At 42.9% G+C, this 27,753-nt stretch overlaps 1 protein-coding gene across 8 annotated transcripts in view; it reads right to left on the bottom strand.

The window, feature by feature from the left end:
• The window catches only part of ADCY8 (adenylate cyclase 8), a 222,504-nt gene that overhangs the window by 164,858 nt on the left and 29,893 nt on the right, over positions 1-27,753 (bottom strand). For all 8 annotated transcript variants that reach the window (XM_021088903.2, XM_021088904.2, XM_021088905.2 and 5 more), the window contains one exon: positions 15,031-15,180. In XM_021088903.2, coding sequence (XP_020944562.1) covers positions 15,031-15,180 — 150 coding nt within the window. The remainder of the gene's footprint in view (positions 1-15,030; positions 15,181-27,753) is intronic.

Below are 27,753 nucleotides of genomic sequence, written 5' to 3'. Positions count from 1 at the left end.
TCGACATTCAGCAACCTGAGGAAACACACTTCCCTTACCACCAAGAACAAAACCAGTAGGAGAGTCTCCAGTGAGGAAGAGAGAGCAAGGACCCTCCGCAAGAGGAAAGGATGTATGATGATGCATAGATCGTGAACCATGTGTCTGTCCACGAGACTTCATAACTCACATAGCGTAAGAGCTGGTCTATGGTTCTGGAGCTAGACTGTCTCGGGTGGAATACCAGTTGTGCACCTTACTAGCTACTACATAACCTCTCTGTTTGCTGGTTTCCTCATCTATAAAATGGAGGTTAGATTACTCACTAGCTCACAGGGTTGCTCTGAGGATTATAATATACATAAAACGTGCAGCATAGCATTAGCACAAGTGAATGCTGTACATGGGCTAGTTGTTGCTCATTCTATCCAGGGAATATTTAAGGTAGAGAGGGAAGAAATGAATTGAATTTCATTCTAAAGGCAATGGGAACTTGTCCTAAGTTCCTAGGCATGCTGTAACAAAAAAAATCACAAAACTGGGTGGTTTAAAACAGCAGATATGTTTTATCTCATAGTTCTGGAGGTCAAGGGGTCTGAAATCAAGGTTTAGGCAGATAGGTTCCTTCTGGGGGCCCTTAGAAAGTGTCCACTCTCCCAATTTCTGATGGCTGCTGACAGCCCTTGGTGTTCCTTGGCTTACAGATGCATCGCTCTCACCTCTGCCTCGGTCTTCAGATGGCATTTCCTCTCTGTGTTTCTTCTGTTACTGTGTGTTCTCTCTTCTTATAAGAACACCTGCCATATTGAATTAAGGGTCATCCTAATCCAGTATAAATCCATCCTGTCTTGATTACATCTGCAAAGGTCCTCTTTCTAAATAAGGTCATATTTTGTGAGCCACACGGGAAGTCCCAAATAAGGTCACATTCTGAGGTTCATGGGGACATGAATTTGTGGCAGGAGGCATTATTCAATCCAGTATAGAGGTCACGGAGGTGGCATGAGAAGATGTGGGTTTTACAAGGACCACTCTGGCTGCGGCACGGAAAACAACATGCAGGGAGTTGAGGGGCTGTTGCCATGATCCAGGAGAGAAATGGAGCAAGAAGTAGGATTAGAAAGGTGGAGAAAAGTAGGAAAGATGGCCGGGAAGGCAAGCCACCTGCTCCTGATCGTGACTGGGTATCAGGAAGGATGGAGAGGAAGAGCTAGTGTGGGCTTCGACATCTATGGGCCAGAGCTGCTGTTCACCCAGTGGAAACACTAAAGAGACAAAACTTCAGGAGAAGGAATGATCTATGCTTGTTGAGTGAATGAAGGTTGAAATTCTTATTTCACCTTAGGCCAAATTTCTACTTGCTTTGAAAGCACCGCTCTAAGCCTGTCTCAACTTTCTAGACTCTGACCACTAATCAAGAGTAGTTTCAGGGAGTTCTCTTGTGGTGCAGTGGGTTAAGGATCCAGCACTAAGATGGTGGTGGCTTGCGTCACTGCTATGGCTCAGGTTTAATATCTGGCCCAGGAGCTTCCACCTGTCTCAGGCATGGCCAAAACAAACAAACAAACAAAAAAACCCCCAAACCAAGCAAAGAAACCCACAAACAACAACACCCTCCTCCCCCAAACAACAACAACAACAAAAACACAGAGTAGTTTTATTATTTTTAAAAGGTCAATGTGTATTCTTTGGACTTTCAAAGGTAATTTACAAAATGGCATTGCAGTAGAATAAACCTCTACTCAACTGATCCATACTGATGGAAGTTCCCAGAATGTTAAATTCTAATAACAAGCTGGTCCTGACTGGTCCACCCCCCACGTCTGCCTCATTGGTTGTGTTGTACCTTTTTCAGGAGACAGTAGTGTGTTTCCCAATTTGTTTATGTCTGCTCTATCTGCAAATGGTGTAATGGAATGTAGCTGGATATAGGGCAAACAACAAAATATGAGTGTGAAAAGAAAGCAAGCTTTTGTTCCTACAAAAAGTTGAATGCTTCAGAAATACTCCATTTCCTTAAAAAATGCTTTCAAATTAGGTATGTGCAAGACATTTGCAAAAGACTGGAAACAAAAAAAATTCTAGAATAGTTCTGTCCTCAGATTGCTCCAAAAGTATTTTTAAGTTATCTGCCCTCTTTTGTGGCCAATCCATTTTTTGAGTGGCTTATGCAAAAAAGAGGCTATAGAATTCCCATTGATAGACCCATTCTCACATCCAGCTGAAATAAGCTATTTTAGGCATGGATCATTTTTTAAAAATACATATTTGATTTTTCCCCTTCTCTATTCTGCCACCGCTTTCAAAATGTGCCTTCAACTATATCCAGGCTACGAATCATATCTGCCCTTCAGCATTTTACAGTTAGGCTGTGTTAGGTTTTCAATGCCAATTTCTTCAGCCAAAATCCCCCAGACAGATTTATGAGATAAAAGAGTCCCAGACACTGTTTGGTCGCTCTTTGGCTTCTTCCTGCTGGAGCAAAGGTGTTGAGGTCAAGGGTGGTGACTGATTTCTTCTAGCGGAACTGCCTCTGGAAATGTTAATTGTATGCAAATGAGAGCACAATGATGGCCTCTCTTTGAATCCGGGGGAGTACTTAAAATTAGTACTGCAGAGGGATGCCAAGTCTACAACACAAATAGCAAGAAGAAAAACTGTAGTTACTAGAATCAGAGTGTGTGCTTCTGTAAGACTCCGGATACGGCCCAGCTGGTCCAATAATTCAAGGACTAATTATGATGTCCAACCCTCATCTATATTGCTTGATGTCCTCACAACAACCTTGACCTACAGGGGTTTTCATTTTTAACAGATAAAGGATCCAACGTTCGGGGAGTTTAAGCGGTGCACCCAAGGGCAGCCAGGAATGGAGCTGGAACTTGCAATCAAATCCAGGTTTGTTCCTCTTGAAAGCTTTCATTCTTTCTACCATGCCAGAAAAATGAAAACAATGTGCTCGAAAGATTGCAGAGAACTAGGCGACCAGACGGTTGTTAGGGTTGCAAGGGAGTAAACACAAATCATTTGAGTGAACTCAGCAGTTATAGGAGAGTCAAAGGCTATGAACACCGCACTGCATCTCAAAATCTTACTGACAATTAGAGGGCATCCCGGAGCTACCCATAATACTAGGCAGAGCAGCAAGAACACCTATTAAGTACAAACATCTAAGTGCCAAGGAAAAAGAAGTCGTTCACGACTGGAAACAGTAGAGGAGGCTCTGTAAAGGGAGTATGTCTCAGCATTGGTTCGGGGGTTTGGTGAGATTGTTTTGCAGAAATAGCCTGAACATTTATAGAGGTTTTGACAGCTGAAATAACACTTCGACAAGCATTCTGTTATTTGGCTCTCAGAACGCCCCCCTGTGGGTTAGGGTGGGAATTATCATTTCTAACTGAGAGATGAGGAAGCTCGTACACAAAATGATCTAACAACTTGCTCAGAATCACACCAGCAAGTTGGAAATTGACACGGGATGGACATCTACGGCGGCATGGTCCAGTGGAAATGTACACCTACAGAATTAAAAAAATTCCTAGAGCACACATTAGACAGGAACGAGAAACAGTTGAAATTCATGTCGATAGCATATTCTATCTTATACACCCCAGATATATTATTTCCATGTGTGGTCAACATATAACTAATAAAAAGTTATTAATGAGATGATTTGCATTCTTTTTTTTTGGTATTATCTTCAAAATCTGGTGTGTATTTTACTCACAGCACATTCAGACCAGGCACATTTCAGGTGCTTGATATTCACCCGTGGCTGGTGGCTATAGTATTGGACAGAACGGAGTTTTTTGGATTCCTTGTTTTTCTGCTCTGCTAATCTGCTCACAAATATAGATGGAAGGAGATGAAGAGTAGGGCCTCTTATGCAAATGGAAAAGGAGGAGCAGGTAATTACAGAGGGAGACAATTGGTACCACAAAAGAGCAATAAAAGAGAGCTTAATGAAGTGTCAAGGAACCCAACAATGGCTGGTAAACCCAAACTTGGAAGAGTGGAACGACACACACTCCTGGAGCCTGGCAAGTTCTGTAACCCTGATTACAGATAGGAATCATGGCCTTTTGGTGGAGAAATGGCCTGTTAGTCTACCACCCAGCTGGGGAGACGATGGGGAGATACACCCATTGGCCTCTTTGCCCTCCCATCCTCTAGTCTCCATCCAGTGCCTCCCATTGTGCAAACCCAACCAGAAGTTAGAGGAAGCGAGCCTGTTGATGCATCCATTGAGGTTAGCCTCCTGGGGCACAGAGAAAGGCAGAGAAGGATAGAGACTGGATCTGGAGGGTAAGCAAGGAACAACTACCCAGAAATCAAAGGTGCAGGAGTGTGGTGCAAATTTACTGGTCTGAATGGAGAGTAAAGGTGCAAGGACAGAGGTAGCAAGTGACATGATTGACAAGTGGGGCTGGATCCAGGTGGTGGATGGGCTGTATTGCCGGATATATGGGATTTGCTTTGTATTCTATGGGCAGTAGCAATTCATGGGGGGAGGGGGAGGGTTAGTGTGAGTTCTTATATAATCAAAATCAGGCACGACAAGAAGACAATCTTGACAGGGTTATAGTCCATGCTGGGGTTTTGAGATATGAATTGGCTACATCCCTCACCTCTCAAGGGAACCCAGTAAGAAATATATATGGGAGGCAGATAGGAATCAAGACAAATATTGTATTACTAGCAGAGAGATGGGGACTGAGGCTGCAAAGTTAGTGAACACTGGGGGTCCTGTTCCTTCTTTTTGTACAAGCCACAAGTCCCCAGCCAAAGATGGAGCAGCTGGGCCACCATGGGCCTCACTGAATCAGTGGGGTCTCTATGGGGAAGAAAGCAGCCTGCATGGGTGGTCTCCCTGTGGACACAGACGATCCATATTTTTACCCTGCAATAAGGCTTGGACAATGACTCCATTACTCAGGAATCTTATACCTTGTAAGATGGAGAGAGACAAGAATGGATGGAGAGGAAACAGTAGCTCATGCTCCATACCTTCCCATGAGGTCCCATATATTTGTAGAGTCTCCTATTTCATAGATCATAAGAAAATGGGAAGGAGCAAAATACAGCTTCTTTTCCCAGAAGAGTTTTAGGGTGGAGTGACTCCAGGCAGCTAGACCAGTCCATACTAGTTAGAAAGTGGTTAGAACCCATCAGGAGCTATTTTGAGGGAGGACCTAAAGAGTATTAGAAAAAGAAATGTAGGGACAGTGAGTGAATATATGGAGGAGACAGCATCAACAGGAATTGGTACCACAGTTGACGTGGATGGAGCAGGTACAAGGATGTGCCATGTAGAAAGAACATGCATTGTGAGGGGATGAGAGCATCATGGCCAGTGGTACCCGGGGGAGATGCAGATGGGTCTGTCCAGTGGGGTGGGCATCTGGAGCTCAGAAAAGAGCATGGTGTTAGAAATACTGATGTGGAACCATCCCGAAGTGATGGCTGAAGTCATGATAAATTACTCAAAGAGGAACGCGAGATAAAAATGGATTGAAATACAACAATCCATTTCTTGGTCACATTACATGTCCTGCATTGCTCAGGAATGGCTCTTGGATAACACAGACACAGAGCACGGCCATCATCATAGGAAATGGACAGCACAGTTGCTGGGCATCCCAGACTGGGGAGGACAGTGATTGGAATAACATTTTACTTTTTCACCCCCAAATGCCTAAAAGAAATGAAAAGGAAATTCTGAAAAGAAAGGCAACCATGAAAGAAATGGAGCAGAGAGGCAGAGAAGCTTTTGCAAGGAGTGAAATGATGAAGAAGATGCCTCTACGTAAAATAGAGCTTTAAAAAATTTTGCTCAGCAGAACTCTGTCTCGGCTAAAGCCATTTATGTAAAGGAATAACAGAAGGGGATGCTGGACTGGGAGATGGAGGACATTAACGTTAATTGCCAAGGAGAGCTCAGACTCCTGGTTTAGAGGATGGATGGGGAGTTTGGGGTGAGTAGGTGCAAATGATTCCATTTAGAATGGATGGGCAATGAGGTCCTACTATACAGCACAGGGAACTCTATCAATCTCGTGTGATGGAACATGATGGAACATGGTATGAGAAAAAGAATGTATGTATATATATGTATGACTGGGTCACTTGGCTGTACAGCAGAAATTGACACAACATTGTAAATCAACTATACTTTAATAAAAAATCAAAACAAATTTTTACTTAGGCAGAGCTCTATCTAGGCTGAAATCGTTTATGTAAAGGCATAACAGAAGGTGAAGGTGGACTGGTGGTCGAAGGACGTTCAAGTCACTAAAGGTCAAGGACAGAGCAGACTCCTGGTCTGGAGGACAAGCTCACCAGCACTCACACCACGAGAGGGGAGTGTTTCCCAAATCTACTTATTCAAAATATTTTTGAGTAAAAGGATAGTTGGAAAATGCAATGATAGCACTCATTAAATGTTGATGGTCTCTGCTTTTCTTCCTAGCTGGTTTTCTTTTTTTTTTTTTCCCCTTTTGGATCCACACCTATTGTGAAGAACATAAATAAAAGGTATATCTCATCTTCAAAGAGTTTTTGGTGCAGAGGGAAAAATAAAGCAAGAGCACAGCCGAATGGAGAAAGAGGTTAAGTCCATAAAGAAATATACGAATCCTGGAGGTTACCAGCTAGGGGGCAGGGAGAGGGTCTCTGGGGAGGCGGTGACCTTTGAGCTGAGTTGTGAAGAGTGGATAAGGTTTAGGGATGAAAGGAATGTTGCTGCAGGTAGGGAGAAAAAGCATAAGCAAAGACATGAGTGTAGTAAGATAGTAAGAATATTTAGGAAATGGAGAATATTCCACAATCAACTAGAGAATAGTTAATATGAAGTATATTAATAACAGATAAGGATGAACGTGAAGGGTGGTGCCTGGCTGGTCCTGAACGCAAGAGATGGCGACTAGCACAAAAATGGCCTGAATGTGAGGTTCAAGAGGCTTTTTTGGAGCATAATGAGAAGACCCAACTAATTGGAGCAGAGAAAACAAATATTCGAAGATTCTGCTAATTCCAGGCCAACTTTTTTTTTTTTTTTTTTTTAAGGCTGCATCTGTGGGATATGGAAGTTCCTGGGCGAGGGGTTGAACTGAAGCTGCAGCTGGGGCCTATGCCACAGCCACAGCAACACCAGATCTAAGCCACACCTGTGACTTATGCCACAGCTTCGGCAACATCAGATCCTTAACCCATTGAGCCAGACCAGGGATCAAACCCACATCCTCACAGAGACAACACTGGGTCCTTAACCCACTGAGCCACGATGGGAACTCCTTCCAGGTTGACTCTTCCTTCAGTGAATGAATGAAAGTCAAGGCTCTGCCTTACTCGTTGGCCATTAGCTACAGGTTCAGAAACACTCCCTAGATGCCAGAGGGCACCAGCATGCATCCAAACAACCAACTTGAAACTTACGAACAAATCCTACTCCGTCATCCAATCTATTGTCCGACCCACCAGCTTACACCAGTATTGCCTAACGAAGATGTTTAAATGAAAGCGAATTGCTTTAATCCAGCTCAAACATCTGCTGCATTTAATAATAATCTTCCGGCTGTTGCAACATATGGCATCAGCAGAAACTTCATTCCAGTGCCCTCTGAGCTTCTGAGATACCTCGAAATGCCATGATTACCATAAGTAGGCTGCGGCAATGCTCAAGGCTGGAAGAAAAACAATTACTTTGTTTTAATATTTAAAATAAATATGAGCCATTTGGATCCTTTGGGAGGAGAGATGGGACTACAAAAACTATAATGATTAGAATCTAGCTCCCCAAAGAGAGATGTTCTAAGACGTGGCTTTCAGATGGAAAATTCCCGCAGTGGGTCTGTGTAAGGCGTGTGCTCAGCCTGTTCCAGTCTCTTCTGGCCTGGATAGGAGTCCTTCTCCCACCAAGTTTTTACTGGGAGTCACGATGGGCATAATCACTTTACTTTTATATGAAGATTATGCCGAGATGGTCCTCGTGGAGGTGGAAGTGAAGCCAGGAGCTAAAGTCTGAATTCGGTGTAACTCAGTTAAATAAACATGAATCAGATCTTCTATCCCAGCCATTGCACAGAATAAATACCAGAGAATCAGATGAATTTTATAGAATAGCTGCCTTTGAGGAGTCCTTCTCGGAAAGAGAAATGCAGACTAGTCAATGTTATAAAGTATGACAGGTTCTATAATAGAAATAATAAGTTAATAGAGTTTTTTTTTTTACTCAAATGAATTTATCACACCTGTAATTAAGTTAATAGAGTTGATAAATAAAATATATACCTATTATATAATATATATTGTACAATATATCTATTACATATTTACATATTTATTTATACCTATTATATATTGGAGTTAATAGAGTTAATAAGTTCAGGCAGGTTGGAAGTATAAGAAAAGCATTTCAGGGAGTTCCTGTCGTGGCTCAGTGGTTAATGAATCTGATTAGGAACTGTGAGGTTGCGGGTTCGATCCCTGGCCTTGCTCAGTGGGTTAAGGATCTGGCATTGCCATGAGCTGTGGTGTAGGTTGCAGATGCCGCTTGGATCCGGCATTGCTGTGGCTGTGGTGTAAGCCAGAAGTTACAGCTCCGATTCAGCCCCTAGGCTGGGAACCTCCATATGCCACAGGCACGGCCTTAGGAAAGACAAAAAAAGAAAAATTAAAAAAAAAAAAAAGAAAAAGAAGAGCATTGCAGGATTTCCCATTGTGGTGAAGCAGTAAGGAACCTGACTAGTACCCACAAGGACATGGGTTTGATCCCTGGCCTCTCTCAGTGGGTTAAGGATCTGGCGTTGCCACAAAGCTGTGGTGTAGGTCACAGACCCCAGACCCCTAACCTGGGAACTTCCATATACCGCAGGTGCAACCCTAAAAAGACAAAAACAAACAAACAAACAAACAAAAAAGGAAAGAAAAGCATTTCAACTCAACATGGGGAGGTGAAAGCAAGCAAGCGGCATGGAGGAAGGATTCCTGGAACAAAATATTCAGAGTAGAGACATTACTCTGAATATAATGGGGGGGAGGTGGGCTTTCCAGTCCGAACAAACCACGCAGCACGGAGCAGTGAAAAAGCAGTTTGGGGAGCAGATGGTCATTTGGAGGGTGTATGTGTGTGTGTGTTTGGGGGTGGGGGGGAAGCAAGAGGTTGGAGAAGGAATCCAAGGAGAGAAGAAAGGGGCCAGATCCTGGAGAACCTGTTGGGCCAGCGTCGGGGGGTTGGATTTTAATCCTGGAGGGATTGTTACCACTGAAGGGTTTTCCTGCAGAGAAGAGTGACACCAATGTCATTATCATCACAGCATCCTCTCCAACATGCCTTAAGCACATGCTCTGCCTCGGGCTAAGAACTGTTCATCCTTAATTTCACCACAACCTTGGAGGAAGGTAGACTCATTCTGCCATCTTCCAGGCACAAAGTCAAGGTCGTTAGAGGGGAGGAGCTTGCCCAAGTTCCCACAGCCAGGAAGCACAGGAAGTAGGATTGGAATCTGGATCTTCCAGACATGGAAGATGCGCTTTTGACGCTGCAGGTGTACTGGTTCTGTACCAGACTGGGCTTTGGGGATGGAGAACAGTCTGGAGAAAGAGAAGCTGGAGACAGAGAGACCCGACAGGTAATGGATGCTGAATATGATCTGTGCTAATTACAATGGATGAAAAAATTGTTAAAAAAAAAAAAAAGGACAAAGTCCTTGGCTCCCAGAAAAAGGAGCTAATATGCATTCAACCTCTTGAAGCCAATCATCTAAATTAAACACGCCAACATTGGGGCCCATTCAGTAGTTTCTGCCTGACATCGTGCTAGCTACTGAGGGAGGGAGAGGGAATCTTACAAAGGTGAGAGTCACCTTCAAAGAACTTTGTTAAAAACTTGGTTTAGAAGAGACTTTGAACAGTTTTAGCACTTGCTGGGTCTCTCCTGTCCACCTGCTCTCACTCCATCTCTAGGACCATGCCTGCAGCTGCAGGTTATCTACGGGAAAAGCCTGATTCTCAGGACGCCAAGCATCTCATCATGGTCTGGGACTCACCAAGCAAGAAGAAGCATGGCTCGTGTGCTGTTTTTCCTTTAGCTATTACTTGGCAATTTTTCTTTGGAAGAAAAATGATTAGTATCCATAGTAAATATTACTAAATATTGACAATCGCAGTCATTTCATAACCATATATTCCTCACTGGTTTTCAGGAACGGCTGCCATGGGTCACTTGTAAGGGGCTCACAGTTTATCCTAACACGTAGGCATGAAATGGGTGAGATCCAGCGTGGCGTGCTGTAGAAGAGACCGGTAATAGCTTTTGTTCATTTTGGCATACACAGCACCTGTGCAGATCAACACTCAATAAATACCTATTTTCCTTGGGTGGAAAAGCACAGCATCAGGGAAGTCCTGCTTCCCAATGTCGCTGCCCTTCATCAGATCACATACATCCTGTCATCCGTATTTCTGCTAATTCTTTCTCCCTTCTCTTCCAATCATTAAAATTATACTCATCCAATCCAGAGACCAGACTGCTATTCATCTCTGTAACTCCACCTTGAGTGCGTGGAGGAAAAAATAAATGAGTTATCACAGGCATGCTCGCAAGTGCACTGACAGTGTTCTCCCTTGCTTCAAGACATTTGTGTGTATTGTATGAGATCTTCTTCTCTGCAGAGCCAAATTCTATTCACAAGTCAACTCAGGCATCATTTTTATTTATTTATTATGGCAGCACATGGAAGTTTCTGGCTAAGGTTCGAATCTGAGCCACAACTGTGACCTACGCCGGCACGGCAGCAATGCTGGATTCTTTAACCCACTGCACCAGGCTGGGGATCGAACCTATGCCTCTGCAGTGACCCTAGTCGCTGCATTCAGACTCTTAAGCCACTGCACCATAGCACAAACTCCAAGCATCATTTCTTTTAGGTAGCCTTCTATCAGCCTTCACTTTAGGTCTGACTCAAACACCATATAGGTGTCTATCTGTGTAGCTGCCCGCAAGACCAGGAACTGATTGCTAGTTGCCATCATAGTCCCAAGGTCCGGCAAAGCGCATGGCACATAATAGATGCTCAGTGAATCAATTAATTCATGGTTGAACAAATCAAGTTATTTAAACACTGCCGTTGTATTCCACCATAAAAGAAAAACAGTTCTTGAGAAAAATCCCACAAAACCTGACCATTTCTGTAGCATAAGACCTCTTGGCTCTATGTGCAAGTACAAAATCAAATGCCATTCAGTCACTTTGAGGGTAATTTCCTGCTGTCACTTAGGCACTTACCGCGTTTCCTTCACATGATATAGGATTTCTAACAGTTACAGTCTTATAATTAGCTCTGAAGATGCGACAGGATTGGATTTGTTAATGACATCATATATATATACATATATATATATGTATTTTTTTTTTTGCCTTTTCTAGGGCCGCTCCAGCGCATATGGAGGTTCCCAGGCTAGGGGTCTAATCGGAGCTGTAGCCACCGGCCTGTGCCAGAGCCACAGCAACGCCAGATTCGAGCCACGTCTTCGACCTACACCATGGCTCACGGCAACGCCGGATCGTTAACCCACTGAGCAAGGGCAGGGACCGAACCCGCAACCTCACAGTTCCTCGTTGGATTCGTTAACCACTGAGTCATGACGGGAACTCCCCCCCCCTTTTCTTTTTTTGCCTTGACATCTTATATTTTAAAATATCCAGAGCCTAACGCTCGGCTCCGATCGCTGTACACCTGAGGAGAACCACCACCCTGATTTTCCTCCGCATGACGAACCTTCAACTGGGGTTCCAACTGAGACAAGCCAATCCATAACTCGTTCTCAAATGGGTCCCCTTGGGACTGAGCTATGTTGGCTGATTCATAGACATCACTGTGCACCATCATGCTATTAAGAACTCTTCACCGACCTGCAGGGGGCTCTGCACACAATATCTCCATCCTTTTGGGAGCCTCTTCAGGGAGGGTATCATTATCCCCAGGCTACGGATGGAGTAAGACAGAGTTTGCTCAGCTGTTCAAGCTCACTAAGATAGTAAGCCACTAAGGAAGGATTTCCAGTCCTGGGCAGTCTCATTTGCAAGCCTGTGCCTTCTCTGCCCATCTGAAACTGAGGAAGTTCTCAGGGATAATGGAAACCTGAATCAGAGATCAAAATCAATGGAAAGTAACTCTAGCATTGAATGATACAGAGGCAGCTAGCTTAGCTATTACCCGGAAGGAAAGGGGACGGTCAATACACCAGAAATGTATTATCATTGTGAACACAGGACTATAACAAACCTATAGCATATTTTGCTTAATTTTCAGAATACAGAGTCTTCTACCCAAAGAGCCTCTTCTTGTATTTCATGCATAAAAATAATGAATCGGTCTTATAATTTTTTTTTTCTTGGTTTTTGGTCGCCCCACAGCCTATGGCGTTCCCAGGCCAGGGATCAGATCTGAGCCATAGTTGTGATCTAAGCCGCAGCTGCCGCAACGCCAGACCCTTTATCCACTGTGCCCAGCTGGGAATCGAACCTGCTTGTGTCCCAGGGCTCCCAAGACACTGCTGATCCTGTTGTGCCACAGTGGGAACTCCTGACGTACAGTTTCATATTGATTTATATACACTATCTTGCTGGAGGCAAACACGATGCTGAAAAGAAAGATAATGACCCACAAAAGGATGAGCACCTCGGACGGAGAGTGAAGTGGTTCAGGTGGCCAAGTCGGAGGTAACAGGGCTGTGGGATGAGTTCTGGTGAACTTGTCACTATGTTCAAGCTGTCACTTGTTCTTACCTCTGTGTATTATTTTTTTTCTCCTTCCATCAACTTAAAAGAAAATTGAGAGAGGATGGAAGAAGGTCCCTTCACTGTGTTAGACAATTACATCATAGTGACAACCAAGACACTGAATGCGAAGAATGGGAAAGGAGAGAAGCCTTACAGGTATGATAAGGCCATCATTTTTATTTATTTTTTATTTTTTATTTTTTAATTTTTTTTGGTCTTTTTACCATTTCTTGGGCTGCTCCCACGGCATATGGAGGTTCCCAGGCTAGGGGTCCAATCGGAGCTGTAGCCACCGGCCTACACCACAGCCACAGCAACGCGGGATCCTAGCCAAGTCTGCAACCTACACCACAGCTCACGGCAACGCCGGATCCTTAACCCACTGAGCAAGGGCAGGGATCGAACCCGCAACCTCATGGCTCCTAGTCAGATTCATTAACCACTGAGCCACGACGGGAACTCCCAAGGCCGTCATTTTTAGTGTCTCCAATATTTCATAAACATTAAATAAAAGGTTGAGCTTTCCAGACAGCTTATCCACAGTTGCAGTTCTGGTTGCCATAGAGCACCAAGAACAGTGGATACATTATTAATGTGGCAGCGGTGTCTGAATCGGCAGAGATCCCATGGAAAGAGTGACCTGCCAGTCTGGCAACTGCTTTGTTTCGCGGAGGAACACAGTGTATACCCTGGGAGATACTGGGAGATACTCGTGTTTATTGCAGAAGACGATTTCTTAAAGTTTCTTTTCTAAATTATTATATACGGATGTTCAGGGCACTACAATAAGTCTATCATGAGGTTCCGTAATGGTTTTAGATATTTTCCATTTGGCTTAGAAATGTCCTAATTCTGAGGTCTCTGAAGTCCATGTAGGCTCTGGAAATTCAGTAGTTTCCTTTGTGCCCCTGGCAATAACATATGGCAGAAGGAAAGGAGTTTTGTCAGCCTGCATCCTACCTGTCTGCCTCATCCATTTATCCCACAGACCTGGTTTTGCCCACCAGGTCTGATGATTGGATCAGATGAAGAAAACGTTGCATTTTTGAAGCTACTTTCTTTAGAATTTCTCAAACCACTGTGGCACAAAGCTTAAAATAACAAGAGTGTATCTGTAGAGCTAACTTTAAAAAAAGAGCCCAGTGTGGTAGAACTAATACATCGATTAGCATCCATTGAGCATAGGAGTCCTATGAGTAAAGAAACATGTTGAACATAAAATATGTTCATCTATGACCAATTTTCAACCCGTTCCTGCTGTTTCAATTTGAAAATTACTTTCAGAGGCAAAGACATGCATGAATTTTTAACACATGAATAATTTTAACAGGAGCAATGAAAGCTAATTTTATTTTGGAGAAACATATTATGTGAGGCCAAAGCTATTTTTTTTTTTTGGCCTTTTTAGGGCCACACCTGTGGCATATGGAGGTTCCCAGGCTAGGGGGTCGAATCAGAGCTGCAGCTGCTGACCTACGCCACAGCCACAGCAACGCCAGATCCAAGCTGCATCTGCGAACTACACCGCAGCTCAAGGCAACACCGGCTCCTTAACCCACTGAGCAAGGCCAGGGATCGAACCCGTGTCCTCATGGACTAGTCAGATTCGTTTCTGCTGAACCACAACGGGAACTCCTAAAGCTATTTTTTAAAAATCCTTATAACATCCACCCAATTGGGATGTCCAAGAAACTCCTTTATTTTAACCTCTTCAGACTAGAACTCATGGCCTCCACCTTGGACCAACCTGCTCTCCTTTTACTGCTTCTCTATCCTGGGACAGGTACAATGCTCCATAGCATTTACTATGTTCATTCATCTCTTTTGAAAATCAGGGGCAGGTATTAGGAACTACACACGGACGAGAGTCTTCTCTGAGCGTCCTATAATTTGAATTGCCGTGCAGTGAAAAATTTATTTGAAATAGCTCTTTGCAGTTTGAAAAAAGGAGAGCCAAAGATGGGTGGGTTCATGGTTTTCAGAAACCGTGGCCTTGTTCACAAGCACAGATGTCAGTGAAAAGTGTCAGAAAATCACTTTACGACTGGAATCATTTTATTTCTTGTAGGGAACAATTAATAGAGTGTGGAAGATAAGGCCAACTCACTTTGACCCGTGAGCCTAACACAACTGTCTTAGACTCTGGAATCCTACAACACAGACTTTGAGAGAACACTTGGAACTCAGGATGTGTTTGGGGGGAAAAAGCTCCCAGTCATTCAGAGACCGGCTAGGTGACAACCAAGGCTCGTGACCTTGCCAAGTGGTACCTGTCTTTGGTTTTCCGTCTCCAGGCGCAGCCTGGCCTCCACACACCTCCGCGTCTCCAGGAAGGCTTGGCGCTGGGCCCGGTCGGACAGGTAACTGATGAAGATTCCAGCTGTGTTCATACACATGAATAACACTGCCTGGGCCGCAACCTAAAACAGAATTACAAACACAGCCTGGTCAGGAGGCTAAAACAAGCGCTGTTTGGATGCAAAGAGAAGTGCCAATAAAAAATTTCCAATGTGGATTTCCCACGGTGGCACGGTGGGTTAATGATCCGGCTTGTCTGTGTGGCATTGTCAGATCAATCCCCTGCCCGGTGCAGTGGGTTAGGATCCAATGTTGCTGCAGCTGTGGCGTAGGTCACAGCTGGGGATCGGATTCGATCCCTGGCCTGGGAACTTCCATATGCCGCAGGTGTGGCTGAAAAAGGAAATAAAATTTCCAAGGTACGTCTTAAGGTAGTAATCCGAATGTTTAGTAGCAGTTTAATAGAACCACGCCTTTCTTCTGGGTGTCGGGTCAACTCACTCCCTTTGCCCTCCTTCAGCCAGTCTATCCAATTCAAAGCTTCTCCCTCCCCAAGTGTGGATTTCAACTCAGGTGGGAAATACCTTACTCCAATCTCACCTCCTCCTACACCAGCTAAAGGTTTAGCCTTTTAAGGGGTTGGGGAAGCAGATGAAAAGCAGAGAAAGAGATTAATAAAGACAGGGAAGGTATCAGTTGAGTGGCATTTATTGTGTTTTGACTTTGGTACCCAGGTCCTCTTGTAGCATCTAAGTCCTGATGGACCTAACTCAAGAGACGACATCACACCTGTCTAGGGCTTTCCATCTATCTCCACTGCCCTTACCCACCTCCTAGGCACCAAACTCTCCTGGCTGGACTTTGAAGTTAAACTTTGCACTTTCACATTTGCCCCCTTCCAAACTTTTCTCTAGCGAAGAAAACCAGACAGATCCTAGGAGGGAGTCAACATTTGGAAGAAAGAGACAGCATATTGCGGGTGTCTTGACTTTTACGGCTTTAGCTTGAGGACAGGTAATATTCAGTACAGTGTGGGGTAGAAAAACCCCAATAGAAAATCCAGGTGGCCTGAAGAAGCAAAGAAAAGAGTTCAGAACAACTATAGCTGATGGAAAGTGAGGGGAAAAGTCCCCAGAAAAGAGATCCAGTGAGGGGGAACGTTAAATTCCTATGTAAACTCTGCCTCGAACCACACATGCACAGGGCAAACAGCAAGTGATAGAGTTAATGGAAAAAGAATTGAACTAAGTCTTGAACTGGATTTCAAAAACCAAAAACTGTCACTTGATTCCAATCAAGTTAATCACTTTTTATTTTTTTAATCACTTTTTAAAACACAATACAACAAAACAAAACAAAACAAATCACAATTTCCAGAAAAATGAAAGCGAATCCAGAGTCTTGACTACACAGCATTCACAATGTCCTGAACACAGTACAGAATTATGTGACCTGGGAATATACAGGGAAATGTGACCTATTCTGAAGAGAAAAGATAATCAGCGGAGACCTATTCTGATCAGACCCAGGGGTGGAATAAACAAAGCGAAAGTCATAGCAGCTTTTACAACTTTGCTCAGTGACACAGAGGTAAATAAACTAGTAATTAATACAAAGATAGGATACATCAGCAGAGAACCAGAAACCACATACACAAAATGGAAATTCCAGAACTGCAAAACACACTACCTGAAATTAAAGTTTTACTGCATGATGATAACAGTAGAATTTAGATGACAGAAGAAAAGATTCAATACACTTTATAATAATCTGGAAAGAAGTCAGAGAAAGATGTTATGTATAAGGAACTTACCCCCAAATTATGATAATGATTTTCGGTTAGATAAAAAGAAATGCATTCCTAAAATATACCGATATGAAAAGTTTACAAAGCAAAATAGAGTAAAGCTGATTTGCTGTGTAAGTATATAGCAAAGAGAATTTAAGGAAAGGTATCATTAGAGATAAATAGGGTCACTCTATAATTATAAAAGGTTTAATTCATCAGCAGGATATAAAATTATGACCATGGACACATTAACAGTATTCTCAAAACATACTATTCAGTGAGTTCTCTTATGGTGCAGTGGGTTAAGTATCTAGTGTTGTCACTATAGCAGCCCAGGTCACTGCTGTGGCGTGGGTTCCATCCCTGGCCAGGGAACTTCCACACTTCTTGCGCACAGCCAACACACACACACACACACACACACACACGATGTGATATAAGTCTATGGATTTACTTACAGACCTATCATTATCAAGGTCTATTTTAACCCCATTTTCAGCAGTTTTAATAGACCAAGATTTTTAAAAAATCAGCAAAGACAGAAACAACCTGAATCGTTTATACAATTAACAACCTTGAAATGGAAGACGATATGCGACTTTAATAGTACACATATTGAATCTTGTAAAATACGATTTTATGATAAGGTCTGAAGTTAGCCTCAGCAAATTTCAAAGAACTGCTGTCATGGAACTAGAGTCAATGACTACAATGAAATCAAGGTGCAAAGCAACTGAAAAAGCTAAGTAAAGGAACACCATGCATTTATAAATTTAAAGCATATCTAAATAACTCATATATCATAACGGAAAATGTGTAGCGGTAAAAGAATAATGAAAATACTACTAAAAACACCCCTTCGTGGTCCTCACTGAGGACTACATATTAATAAACGCTTCATTAGAAAAAGAAGAAAGGTTGAAAATGAATGTGCTAGCCATTTAACTTAAGGGCTTAGCAAAAATTAGCCAAAATTTAAAAATTAGACAAATTCAAAGTATGTAGAAGAGAAAAATAAAAAAAGGAGCAGAAATTAATGAAGTAAAAATCATTGGAGTTCCCTGTTATCTCTGTGGGTTAAGGATCTGCTGTGGCTCTGATTACTGCTGTGGTGCAGGTTTGCTCTCTGGCCTGGAAACTTCCACATGCTGCAGGCATGGCCAAACAACACCAACAACAGCAGCAAGAACAACAGCAAAACCCCAAATATCCAATGAAGAGGATCAATAATGTCAAACGTCTGTTTTCTTAAAACACTAATAAATCAATAACGCTCCTTACCAGCTTAATTTAAAAAAATGGTTCAAACAAGCAATATGAAGAAGAGGAAAGGAAAATTTAAATATACTGCAGAAATTAACAGATAATAAAAATATGAAGTTTAATGCTAATGAAAATCAGAAATGGAATTGATGTATTTCTTAAAACATATCTTTATAAAAAATGACCCAAGATGAAAAGAGAAAAACTGAATAAATGCTGTTATAATTAAAAATCTTTCCAGGAGTTCCCGTCATGGCGCAGTGGTTAACGAACCCAACTAGGAACCATGAGGTTGCAGGTTCGGTCCCTGGCCTTGCTCAGTGGGTTAAGGATCCGGCGTTGCCGTGAGCTGTGGTGTAGGTTGCAGACGCGGCTCGGATCCCGCGTTGCTGTGGCTCTGGCGTAGGCTGGTGGCTACAGCTCCGATTCAACCCCTGGCCTGGGAACCTCCATATGCCGCGGGAACGGCCCAAAGAAATAGCAAAAAGACAAAAAAAAAGAAAAAAAAAACTTTCCACAAGGAAAGCAACAGGCCCAGATGGCTTCCTCAAAGCATTCTACAAACACCTGGGGGAGAAATAACTGAAGTATTTCATAATCTCTTCCAGAGGGTACCAAAATAGAGACCCTGACTCAGGTTATAAGGCTAACATCATCCTGATACCAGAAGCAATATCGTTGGTGTATAAAGGTAAATAACAGATAGATCTTGCTCAGAAACATGGAGGAAAATTCCTCCATGTAATACCACGAAATCAAATCCATCAGTACATAGAAAAAATCCAATTTGACTACATCAAATTTATCCCAGGAATCCAAGGATAGTTTAACATTGTCAAATCAACTAATGTATTTCACCACATTTACAGCTGTTAAAAAACAAGTAATCATCCCATTGAGATGAAACAGCATTGATGAAATTCAATATTCCTTTATTAAGAAAACGAAAAGCAGAGATTAGAAGTAAACTTTCTTAATCACGATGCAGAACAGCTACAGAAACAAAAACAAGAACACCTAAAATGAACGTCTTACTCAATGATAAAGGTAAGAAGGAAATTGACCAGGATGCCAATTATCTCCAAGTGGGTTCAACGTCATTCTCAAATTCTAGTCCTCTCAGTAAGACAAAGACAAAAAGAAAATAAAGATGACAAAACTTGGAAAGGAAGCAACACACTTTCATTTTTGCACATGATTATCTGTGTGGGGTATCCCAAAGTCTCTACAGAAAAATTACTAGGATTAATAAGAATTTAGCAAAAATGCTGTCTATAAAGTCAAAATTAAATATTACTTCCATTTCTTTTTTAAAAAAATTATAGTTGATTTACAGCATTGTATCAGTTTCTCCTCCACAGTAAAGTGAGCCAGCCATACATATATATACATTTTTTCTCTCACATTATCGTCCATCATGCTTTATCCCAAGAGACTGGATAAAGTTCCCTGTGCTATTCAGTAGGCCCTCATTGCTTATTCATCCTAAATGCAATCGTAATTTCATTTCCAATGCACCCACAACAAAAAGATAGAAAATGGACTTGACGGAGAGAATAACTGAATTTAATTTAAAACAATCGAATAAGATCCACATCGAAGGAGGATACTGTACCCCATCCTATACTCCAAGGTGAAAGAACTGCTAAAGGAAAGATCTCAAAATCTTGGTAGGTATTTTTAACTCCCAGTGGAATTCAAGAGATTCTAAAGTTTATATAGAAGGTCAAAGAGTCAAGAATACATAAGATATTCTTAAAGGAAAATAAAATGGGAGACTTGCAGTTCCAGGTATAGACACTTATCGGAATACGGAGTAATGAAGATGCCGTGGTATTTATATGGGGGTACACAAATTGACCAGTGGATGGGAACAGAGAGCCCAGAAACATAAACACACAAGCTTGATAACTGTGCGTTGTAGTTCTGAGGAGAAGAGAGGGACTTTTCAACAAAGGGTGTTAGAACAATCTGTTAGTCTCTTAGAAAATTACGTAAAAATAAGTCCCTGCCTAATCCAATACACAGAAATACAGGTGGATTAACGTCTTAGATATGAAAGGAAAAAAATATGAAATTTTGGTGTTTGTTTTTGGCTGCACCCACGGCATCAGGAAGTTCTCCAGAGGGATCAAACCCTCGCCACAATTTCAACCTGCACCACAGCAGTGACAATGCTGGATCTTTACCACTCCGCACCACACAGGAATGTGAAACTTTAGAAGACAGTCTAGGAGGATAATTTTACCACCTTGATAGATTTTTTAAAAATAAAACACAATGAATACAATGCATAAAAATAGATGAATACATTTGCCAAAATGAAAAATTCAGCATTTCTATTCAGTGAAAGCATGCATAAAAATGGGAAAAATAGCTATTCACCATCTAAGAAAAGCTATCTGCAACATTTATAACCAGCAAAAATCAATTTTCTGCTTATATGAAGAACACATATCAACCTATGAGAAAAATAAAAACAATCCCGTAGAACACAAGGACAAAAGATAAGCAAACATTCAAGACAAAAGAATATCAATATGATCTGGACAAAACTCTACTTAAAAGAGACACATGCACCCGCATGTTCATTGCAGCACTATTCACAATAGCCAGGACATGGAAACAACCCAAATGTCCATCAACAGATGATTGGATTCGGAAGATGTGGTATATATACACAATGGAATACTACTCAGCCATAAAAAAGAATGACATAATGCCATTTGCAGCAACATGGATGGAACTAGAGACTCTCATCCTGAGTGAAATGATTCAGAAAGACAAAGACAAATACCATATGATATCACTTATAACTGGAATCTAATATCCAGCACAAATGAATATCTCCACAGAAAAGAAAATCGTGGACTTGGAGAATAGACTTGTGGCTGCCTGACGGGAGAGGGAGGGAGTGGGAGGGATCGGAGCTTGGGGTTATCAGATATAACTTAGAATAGATTTACAAGGAGATCCTGCTGAGTAGCATTGAGAACTATGTCTAGATACTCATATTGCAATGGAACAAAGGGTGGGGAAAAAAATTTATACATGTAAGAGTAACTTGATCCCCATGCTGTACAGTGGGAAAAATTTAAAAAATTTAAAAAATTAAAAAAAGGAATATCAATATGAAAATAAATGCAATAATCTAGGAACTGTAAGTTAAAATCCACACTCATTTCACATCTACTGGTTGGTTCCAAAACAAACAAACAGAACCATGGTGGGACATCATCAAACTGGCAAGGGTACTACTGGCAATGTGAATTGATGTTGCTACTTAGACTTTGCACATTAATGTATAATTTGCACATCCCTGGAACTGCAGGAGAAGGCCCAGGAGACATGTGCAAGAATGTTAAGAATGGCATTTTCTATAAGGAGTTGAAACTGGAATGAGATCCTGCTGTATAGCACAGGGAACTATATCTAGTCACTTGTGATGGAGCGTGACGGAGGATAATGTGAGAAAAAGAATGTGTGTGTGTTTGTGTGTGTGTGTGTGTCTGGCTCACTTGGCTGTACAGTAGAAAATTGGCAGAACACTGTAAAGCAACTATAATGGAACAAATAAAAACCATTAAAAAAAAAAAAAGCATAAGGAGTCAAAATCTGGAAGAAGTACACTCAAGCAGGTGAGCCTAGCATTTGGGGCTTCTTTCTTCCTAGAGGCATCTGTAGACTCCAATGGAGGTGACGGAGAGTCTCAGAGGCAGAGTGGAATCTTCAAGACTCAGGAGTCAGAGGAACAAAAGCTAAGGAGAGGCATAGGTGGGAATGCTGGAGGAGAACCGTGTCCAAAACCACCACTTGTCTATGGTCTTGATCCTTGGTTAATTAAGTGACGTCACAAATATCTTTATTGCTGCACGTTAGGATGAAATAAAAATCTGAAACACCTAAACTGTTCAATTAATTACTGCCTTGGTAAAGTAAATTTTATAAGGAGGTGCTATTCCGCTGTAACAGCTACAGATCTGTGGTTCCGTGAAGAGGGTAGAAACACTCCATCTCAGATGGGTTCTGTTACGGAGTCCCTCCAGCCTCCAGCTCTCTCTAGATCCCTGTGAGCCCCATCTGTAAGCCAGCTCTGCCCCAAAGCTGACATGCTTAAAAACAGGTATTGGGAGTTCCCGTCGTGGTGCAGTGGTTAACGAATCCAACTAGGAACCATGAGGTTGCGGGTTCGGTCCCTGCCCTTGCTCAGTGGGTTAATGATCCGGCGTTGCCGTGAGCTGTGGTGTAGGTTGCAGACGCGGCTCGGATCCCGCGTTGCTGTGGCTCTGGCGTAGGCCGGTGGCTACAGCTCCGATTCAACCCCTAGCCTGGGAACCTCCATATGCCGCGGGAGCGGCCCAAGAAATAGCAACAACAACAACAACAAAAAGACAAAAAAATAAAATTAAATTAAAAAAAAAAACAGGTATTGATCAACGCTTTATTTTTCTACCCTTACACATCTGTACACTGCCATTGAGACGTCTTCCTATCCCTTTACTATTAAATAATTTATCCACTCAAAATTATTTATGGAGCAAGTTCTATGCATCAGGTATAGCTTTATGTGTGGACAGTGTGCACAGCAGAGCAAGTCCAGCTCTCATTCTGGTGGCGGGAGATAGGCAATAAACAAATAAAGCAAAGAATATTTAATACATGGTGGTGGGGGGGTGATAAATGCTAAGGAGAAAAATATAGTGGCGTAAGGATAGAAAGTGATGGAATAAGGGTGGGATGGCTCATTTATAGGGAGTTCAGAGAAGGTCTCTCATAAGCTATTTGAGCAAAGACGTGAACGAAATAAGGGGGTGAGTCATGGGGTAGCTGGGAAGAGCAGTTCAGGCAGAGGCAGGAGAAAGTGCAAAAGCAGGAGGAACAAGAAGCCCCCTCAAGCCTGGCTTGAAGCCCACCATGGCTGGAGCTGAGACGGGTGCAGGAGGGCGTAGGCATTTTATTTTTTTATTTTTATTTTTTCAACACCCTGAGGCATATGGAGTTCCCAGGCCAGGGGTCAGATCTGAGCTGCAGTTGTGACCTACGCCTCAGCCATGGCAATGGGGGATCCTTACCCCACTGTGCCAGGCTGGGGATGGAACCTACATCCCAGCGCTCCAGAGACGCCGCCGATCCCACTGCACCACAGTGGGAACTCCAGGGTGAAGACACTTTTAGGAGACGACTTTTGAGAGGTAGCAAAGGCCCAGATTGCCTTTGTCTTGCACGTAAGAATACTGGCCCTTCTCTCTGCGGGACAGAAAGGCACAGGAGGCACCCGCCTTCCATGTCTTAAGGGTCAGGTGCTGGCCGCTGTGAAGAGAACAGTCTATAGGGGGCAGGATGGAGTCAGGGAGAAAAGCTAGAGGGCCCTTAGAAAAATCCCACTGTAGGGAGATCGGGGTCTTGGACCAGGGTGGCCACTGTGCAGCTGCTAAGATTGGGCTGGACCCTGAATATCTTTCAAAGGTGGGGACAAGATTCACTGATAAAATTTTGTGTAGATGATGAGAAAAAGAGACTGGAGACCAGGGCAACCTCCAGAAAATTAATCCCTCTGACTGCACATGTGAATCACCTGGGGGGTTAAAAAGATGCAGACTCTCCTCCCCACCCTACCCCCTCCTCAGACCTACTAAGTAAAAATATCCAGGGATGAAGCCTGGGGAGCCTTTATTTTTAGAAAGTTCTGGAAGTCTTCTGCTGCAGTGGCTCCAAAGGCTGCCCTGGGGAATCCTGCTTCATGAAAATGGTCTCAGGATCACAGGAAACCCTACCTTTTGACCTCCTTTTTGTAGGTCCATCAGCCTTACTAAATTCTGAACTCACACAGGGCAGAGACCCTGCCTACGGCATCTCAGCTCTTAGCACAGGGCCTGGCATTGCAAAACCCAACTAACACTTGTCGAATCTAATTAACTTGACCGAGTCACATGAGAGAATCCCAACTCCCCATCTCTTCTTTAAATTTTTTAAATTAAAAATTTTTTTTTCAGGATTTTTATTTTCTCCATTATAGCTGGTTTACAGTGTTCTGTCAAATTTCTACTGTTCAGCAAAGGGACCCAGTCACACGTACAAATATATACATTCTTTTCCTCACATTATCCTCCATCATGTGCCATCACAAGGGACCACAACTCCCCATCTCTTTGGTGCCGTCTTGTGATGCCTGAGAAGAGGGCAGCTGTCCCTCTGATGGGCGAAGCCCTGCACAAATTTATCCAGGACCGGCTGAATCCCTCCGCCTCTTCCCCTGCCTCCTCCTCCAAGCCCGGAGTTGGAAGTTTCTCTCTGTGGGCCAGGCTGCCTCCTTTCTCCCTGGGGCTGCGGCCATAGTTGGAGGCACTGCTGTTGGAGGCCGTGGAGTTCAGAGGTGGGAAAGGCTTGAAGAGTCAGCTCCTCTTTTGATGCAGGCTTTGCATTTTTGTCACTGCAGCAAGATCCTGTGCTGTTCCTTTGCCAACCGGCCAGCCTGGGGTGGGAGAGAGGACAAGTCCCTGGGAGCCTCCCCTCCCCTTTGCACTCAGAGTGTGCGCTGCAGGAACACGCACCACATTTTCTCTGCAGCTCACTTTGTACAGGGAACGTTTCCACAGTCTGTGGTTCAAGCTGTTGAAGGCTAGAAGAGGCTGCTTTATTAAGAACGGGGGAAAGACTCTCCTCCCATTATTTCTGGGTCTCCAGAAGCATCCACTCAAGAGCTATTGTGTGTATGGAAAGATTAGCTCTGGGGAATCTGTCCTTGGAGATAGTTTTATTTTTTAAATTTAGAAAGGAAATAAAGAAAAGAAGTGTTTCAATCCAATAATGATGGATTTGCATTTGAGCATTTGCCAGTATTTTAATGGAAACCAGGAATTTGAAAGGTAATACCATTATGCTGAATTGTGTTTACATAACATGTTGAAAACTCTTTTCTTAAGGAGTTGGACCCTGATTTGTTTTTTTGGACCCAGGTTTCATCGTAAATTTTGGAGGATGTTCAAATTGAAACTGGGAGACGAAACAAGAGCAAGCATAACTTCTTAAAGTTCATGTCAAGTGCAGGGCAACCTACTAAGTGATTTCCACATGTGTTCTTCAATCATCTCAGTGGGGAGGGACTATTATGATGTCCACATGAGGTAGCTGAAGTTCAGAGAGGCTAAGTAACTTGACTGAGGTTAAACAGCTCTCAGAGTGGGAGGGCAGGGATTTGAACACAGGAAGTCTGACTTGGTCAGATCCAGCAAAAGCTGGCCAGGACCTGAAAGAGACCTTTGCTATTCAGAGCAAGTGGAGTCCCATCAGGAGAAAAGTCTATAACTGAAAGCATTAGGAAGGTTGCATATTTTGCCAGCACGCGATGGGTATATAGGAAAGATGCAGATAAAGCACTTGCATCTGTAGGTAAATGAATCCAGCTGGAGTGTTTGGTGTCATCCTCTTGCAGATGGCTAGCATTTATTGAGCACGTAATATACGCCAGGAGTCATTCTAACTGCGTGGCATATGTTAATCCACTTAGTCCTCACAATAGCAGGTATTATGAAGGTGGGCATTGTACAGAGGGCAGCTGAAGTTCAAAGTGTAACCACTTGCTGAAGGTAACAAATGGAGCCAGTGAGAGAGATGGGGTTTGAACCCTGGTCATCGGAGCCAGAGCCTGAACTTAGAACTACTGTGCTCTCCACCCTCATCTCTGAGCCCCAAAGCATCATCTAATAATCTTCCAACACACTAGTCTCCCTTTCAGGGTCTGCTTCTCGGAGGATCCACCCCATAATACCCAGAAGGTTTCATAACCTTTACTAATGGTGTCCGCCTCCAGTGTTTGTTGAATGAATAAATTTACTGAGTGAGTGTTTTAATTAATGAGTATAATTAGTTTGTACCATCCAGACCATTATATGGATGATGCTGATGGCTGTCTCATAGGCAGTTTCCTCCTTTCTTCAGTAGTTTTATAAATAATTATTGATGGAGTTCCCACTGTGGCACAGTGGGTTAAGACTCTAACTGTAGCGGCTCGGGTTGCTGTGGGGTAAGGATCCAGTATTGCAGTTGTGGCGTAGGTTGCAGCTGTGTCTCAGATTCAACCTCTGGACCAGGAACTTCCATATGGGTGGGTGTGGCCATAAAAAAATTATTGAGCCCCAAGAATGACCTAGGCAGTATTTAGATTCCCACGGCAAATAAGACAACTGTAAGTCCCTTCCCTATGGGATATTTCATGGGGACCTTAATTTAGATCAAGTAGTTTAGGGAAAACTTCTCTGCGATGGATTTTTTTTTTTTTTTTAATGGATACACCTGAGACATAAGGAAGGTTTTAGGCTAGAGTTTGAACTGGAGCTGCAGCTGCAGGCCTACACTACAGCCACAGCAACGCTGGATCTGAGACACATCTGCAACCTGCACTGCAGCAACACCGAATCCTTAACCCACGGAGCGAGGCCAGGGATGGAACCTGAATCCTCACTGACACTGTGTTGGGTTCTCAACCCACTGAGCCATGATGGGAACTCCTGGGATGGAATATTTAAGGGCAATGAAGAATAAAGAGGAGTTGGCCAATAAAAGAGGCAGAGGGAAAGCCGGGAGGGTGACCCCACTGTAGGTGGGTATTCGGGGTAGGGGGAGCAGAAAGGGTGAGGGCTTCTTGTTGAAGCTCTAATCTTGTTTCCGATGGAGCCACTTCTAGATCACGGTGAAAACCACTACGTGCTCCATAGAAGAGGATTTTTCTACCTATATGTCTCTGCCCTGAGAGTCCCTCTCTCCTTTGATTTGCACAGACTAGAACTTTCCTCATCAGCCTCCTTCACCATCTCATCCTTCTTCTTGCTACACAGCAGATGGCTGTGTCAAGGAGGTGGTGGCAGCAGTTCCCAGGGAAGTTTTTGGTGTGAGCATGAAGGATGTGTCGTGTGATGTGATGGTTACTATGGCAATTTTCATTGGGTAATTGGGTTTGAAGAAACATTTTGATTCATCATTAGTTGCTGAGCTAAAAATAGCACTTCACCAAGAGCTTGTTTTCTCTTAAAATGCATCTGTTGTTCTGATAAAGTACAGTATGCACCAAAAATTGGAGCGTTTTCTTAAGTCACCTAAATCTTGAGCTTAACTCCTGCGAAGAAGCCCATATGATCATCTGCTTGACTTTACTAAAAAAGTGTGTTTATTGTTACAAAGCGTGTCATGTTGACTTATGAGAGATGAAAAAAATAAGTTTATTACATCCAAGTTGAGTAGTCCCATTCATAAAGGAGGTTACTGTACAGGGGATAATTTTAAAAAGTTTCTCAGCTGTATAGTTTCACAGGGTGGGAGATAAGTGTCTTCCAGTGTTGGTTTTCTCAGATGAGTACAGAGAATAGAGTGGTTGGAAACTAACAATCTATCTAAGGACAAACATTGGGCAGCGTCTGTAGTGTGGGATAAACATTGGCTAATCTGTTCACAAGGGCTTGGCTTACCCTTACTTTTCCAAGTTTACTCATTTAATGTTTGAACCAAATAAAATGTTCTTCCAACACTTAAGTACATGGCGGTTATGAGTAAGTGTTTTGGTCTACAAGGCTGAAGTATATACCTTGTGACACATTAGGTAATAAAAATATAATGGAAGCCAGGAACATAAGATGTCTTGAGCCTTTGG

Source organism: Sus scrofa, chromosome 4, assembly GCF_054392235.1.
Source record: "Sus scrofa isolate SSC_HxYL_T2T_F1_AM1 chromosome 4, Sscrofa_HxYL_maternal_Yorkshire_Landrace_v2.0, whole genome shotgun sequence".
Taxonomy (NCBI): Eukaryota; Metazoa; Chordata; class Mammalia; order Artiodactyla; family Suidae; genus Sus; species Sus scrofa.
The sequence above is the reverse complement of the archived record's forward strand: the minus strand, read 5'-3'. Positions and strand labels throughout refer to the sequence as shown.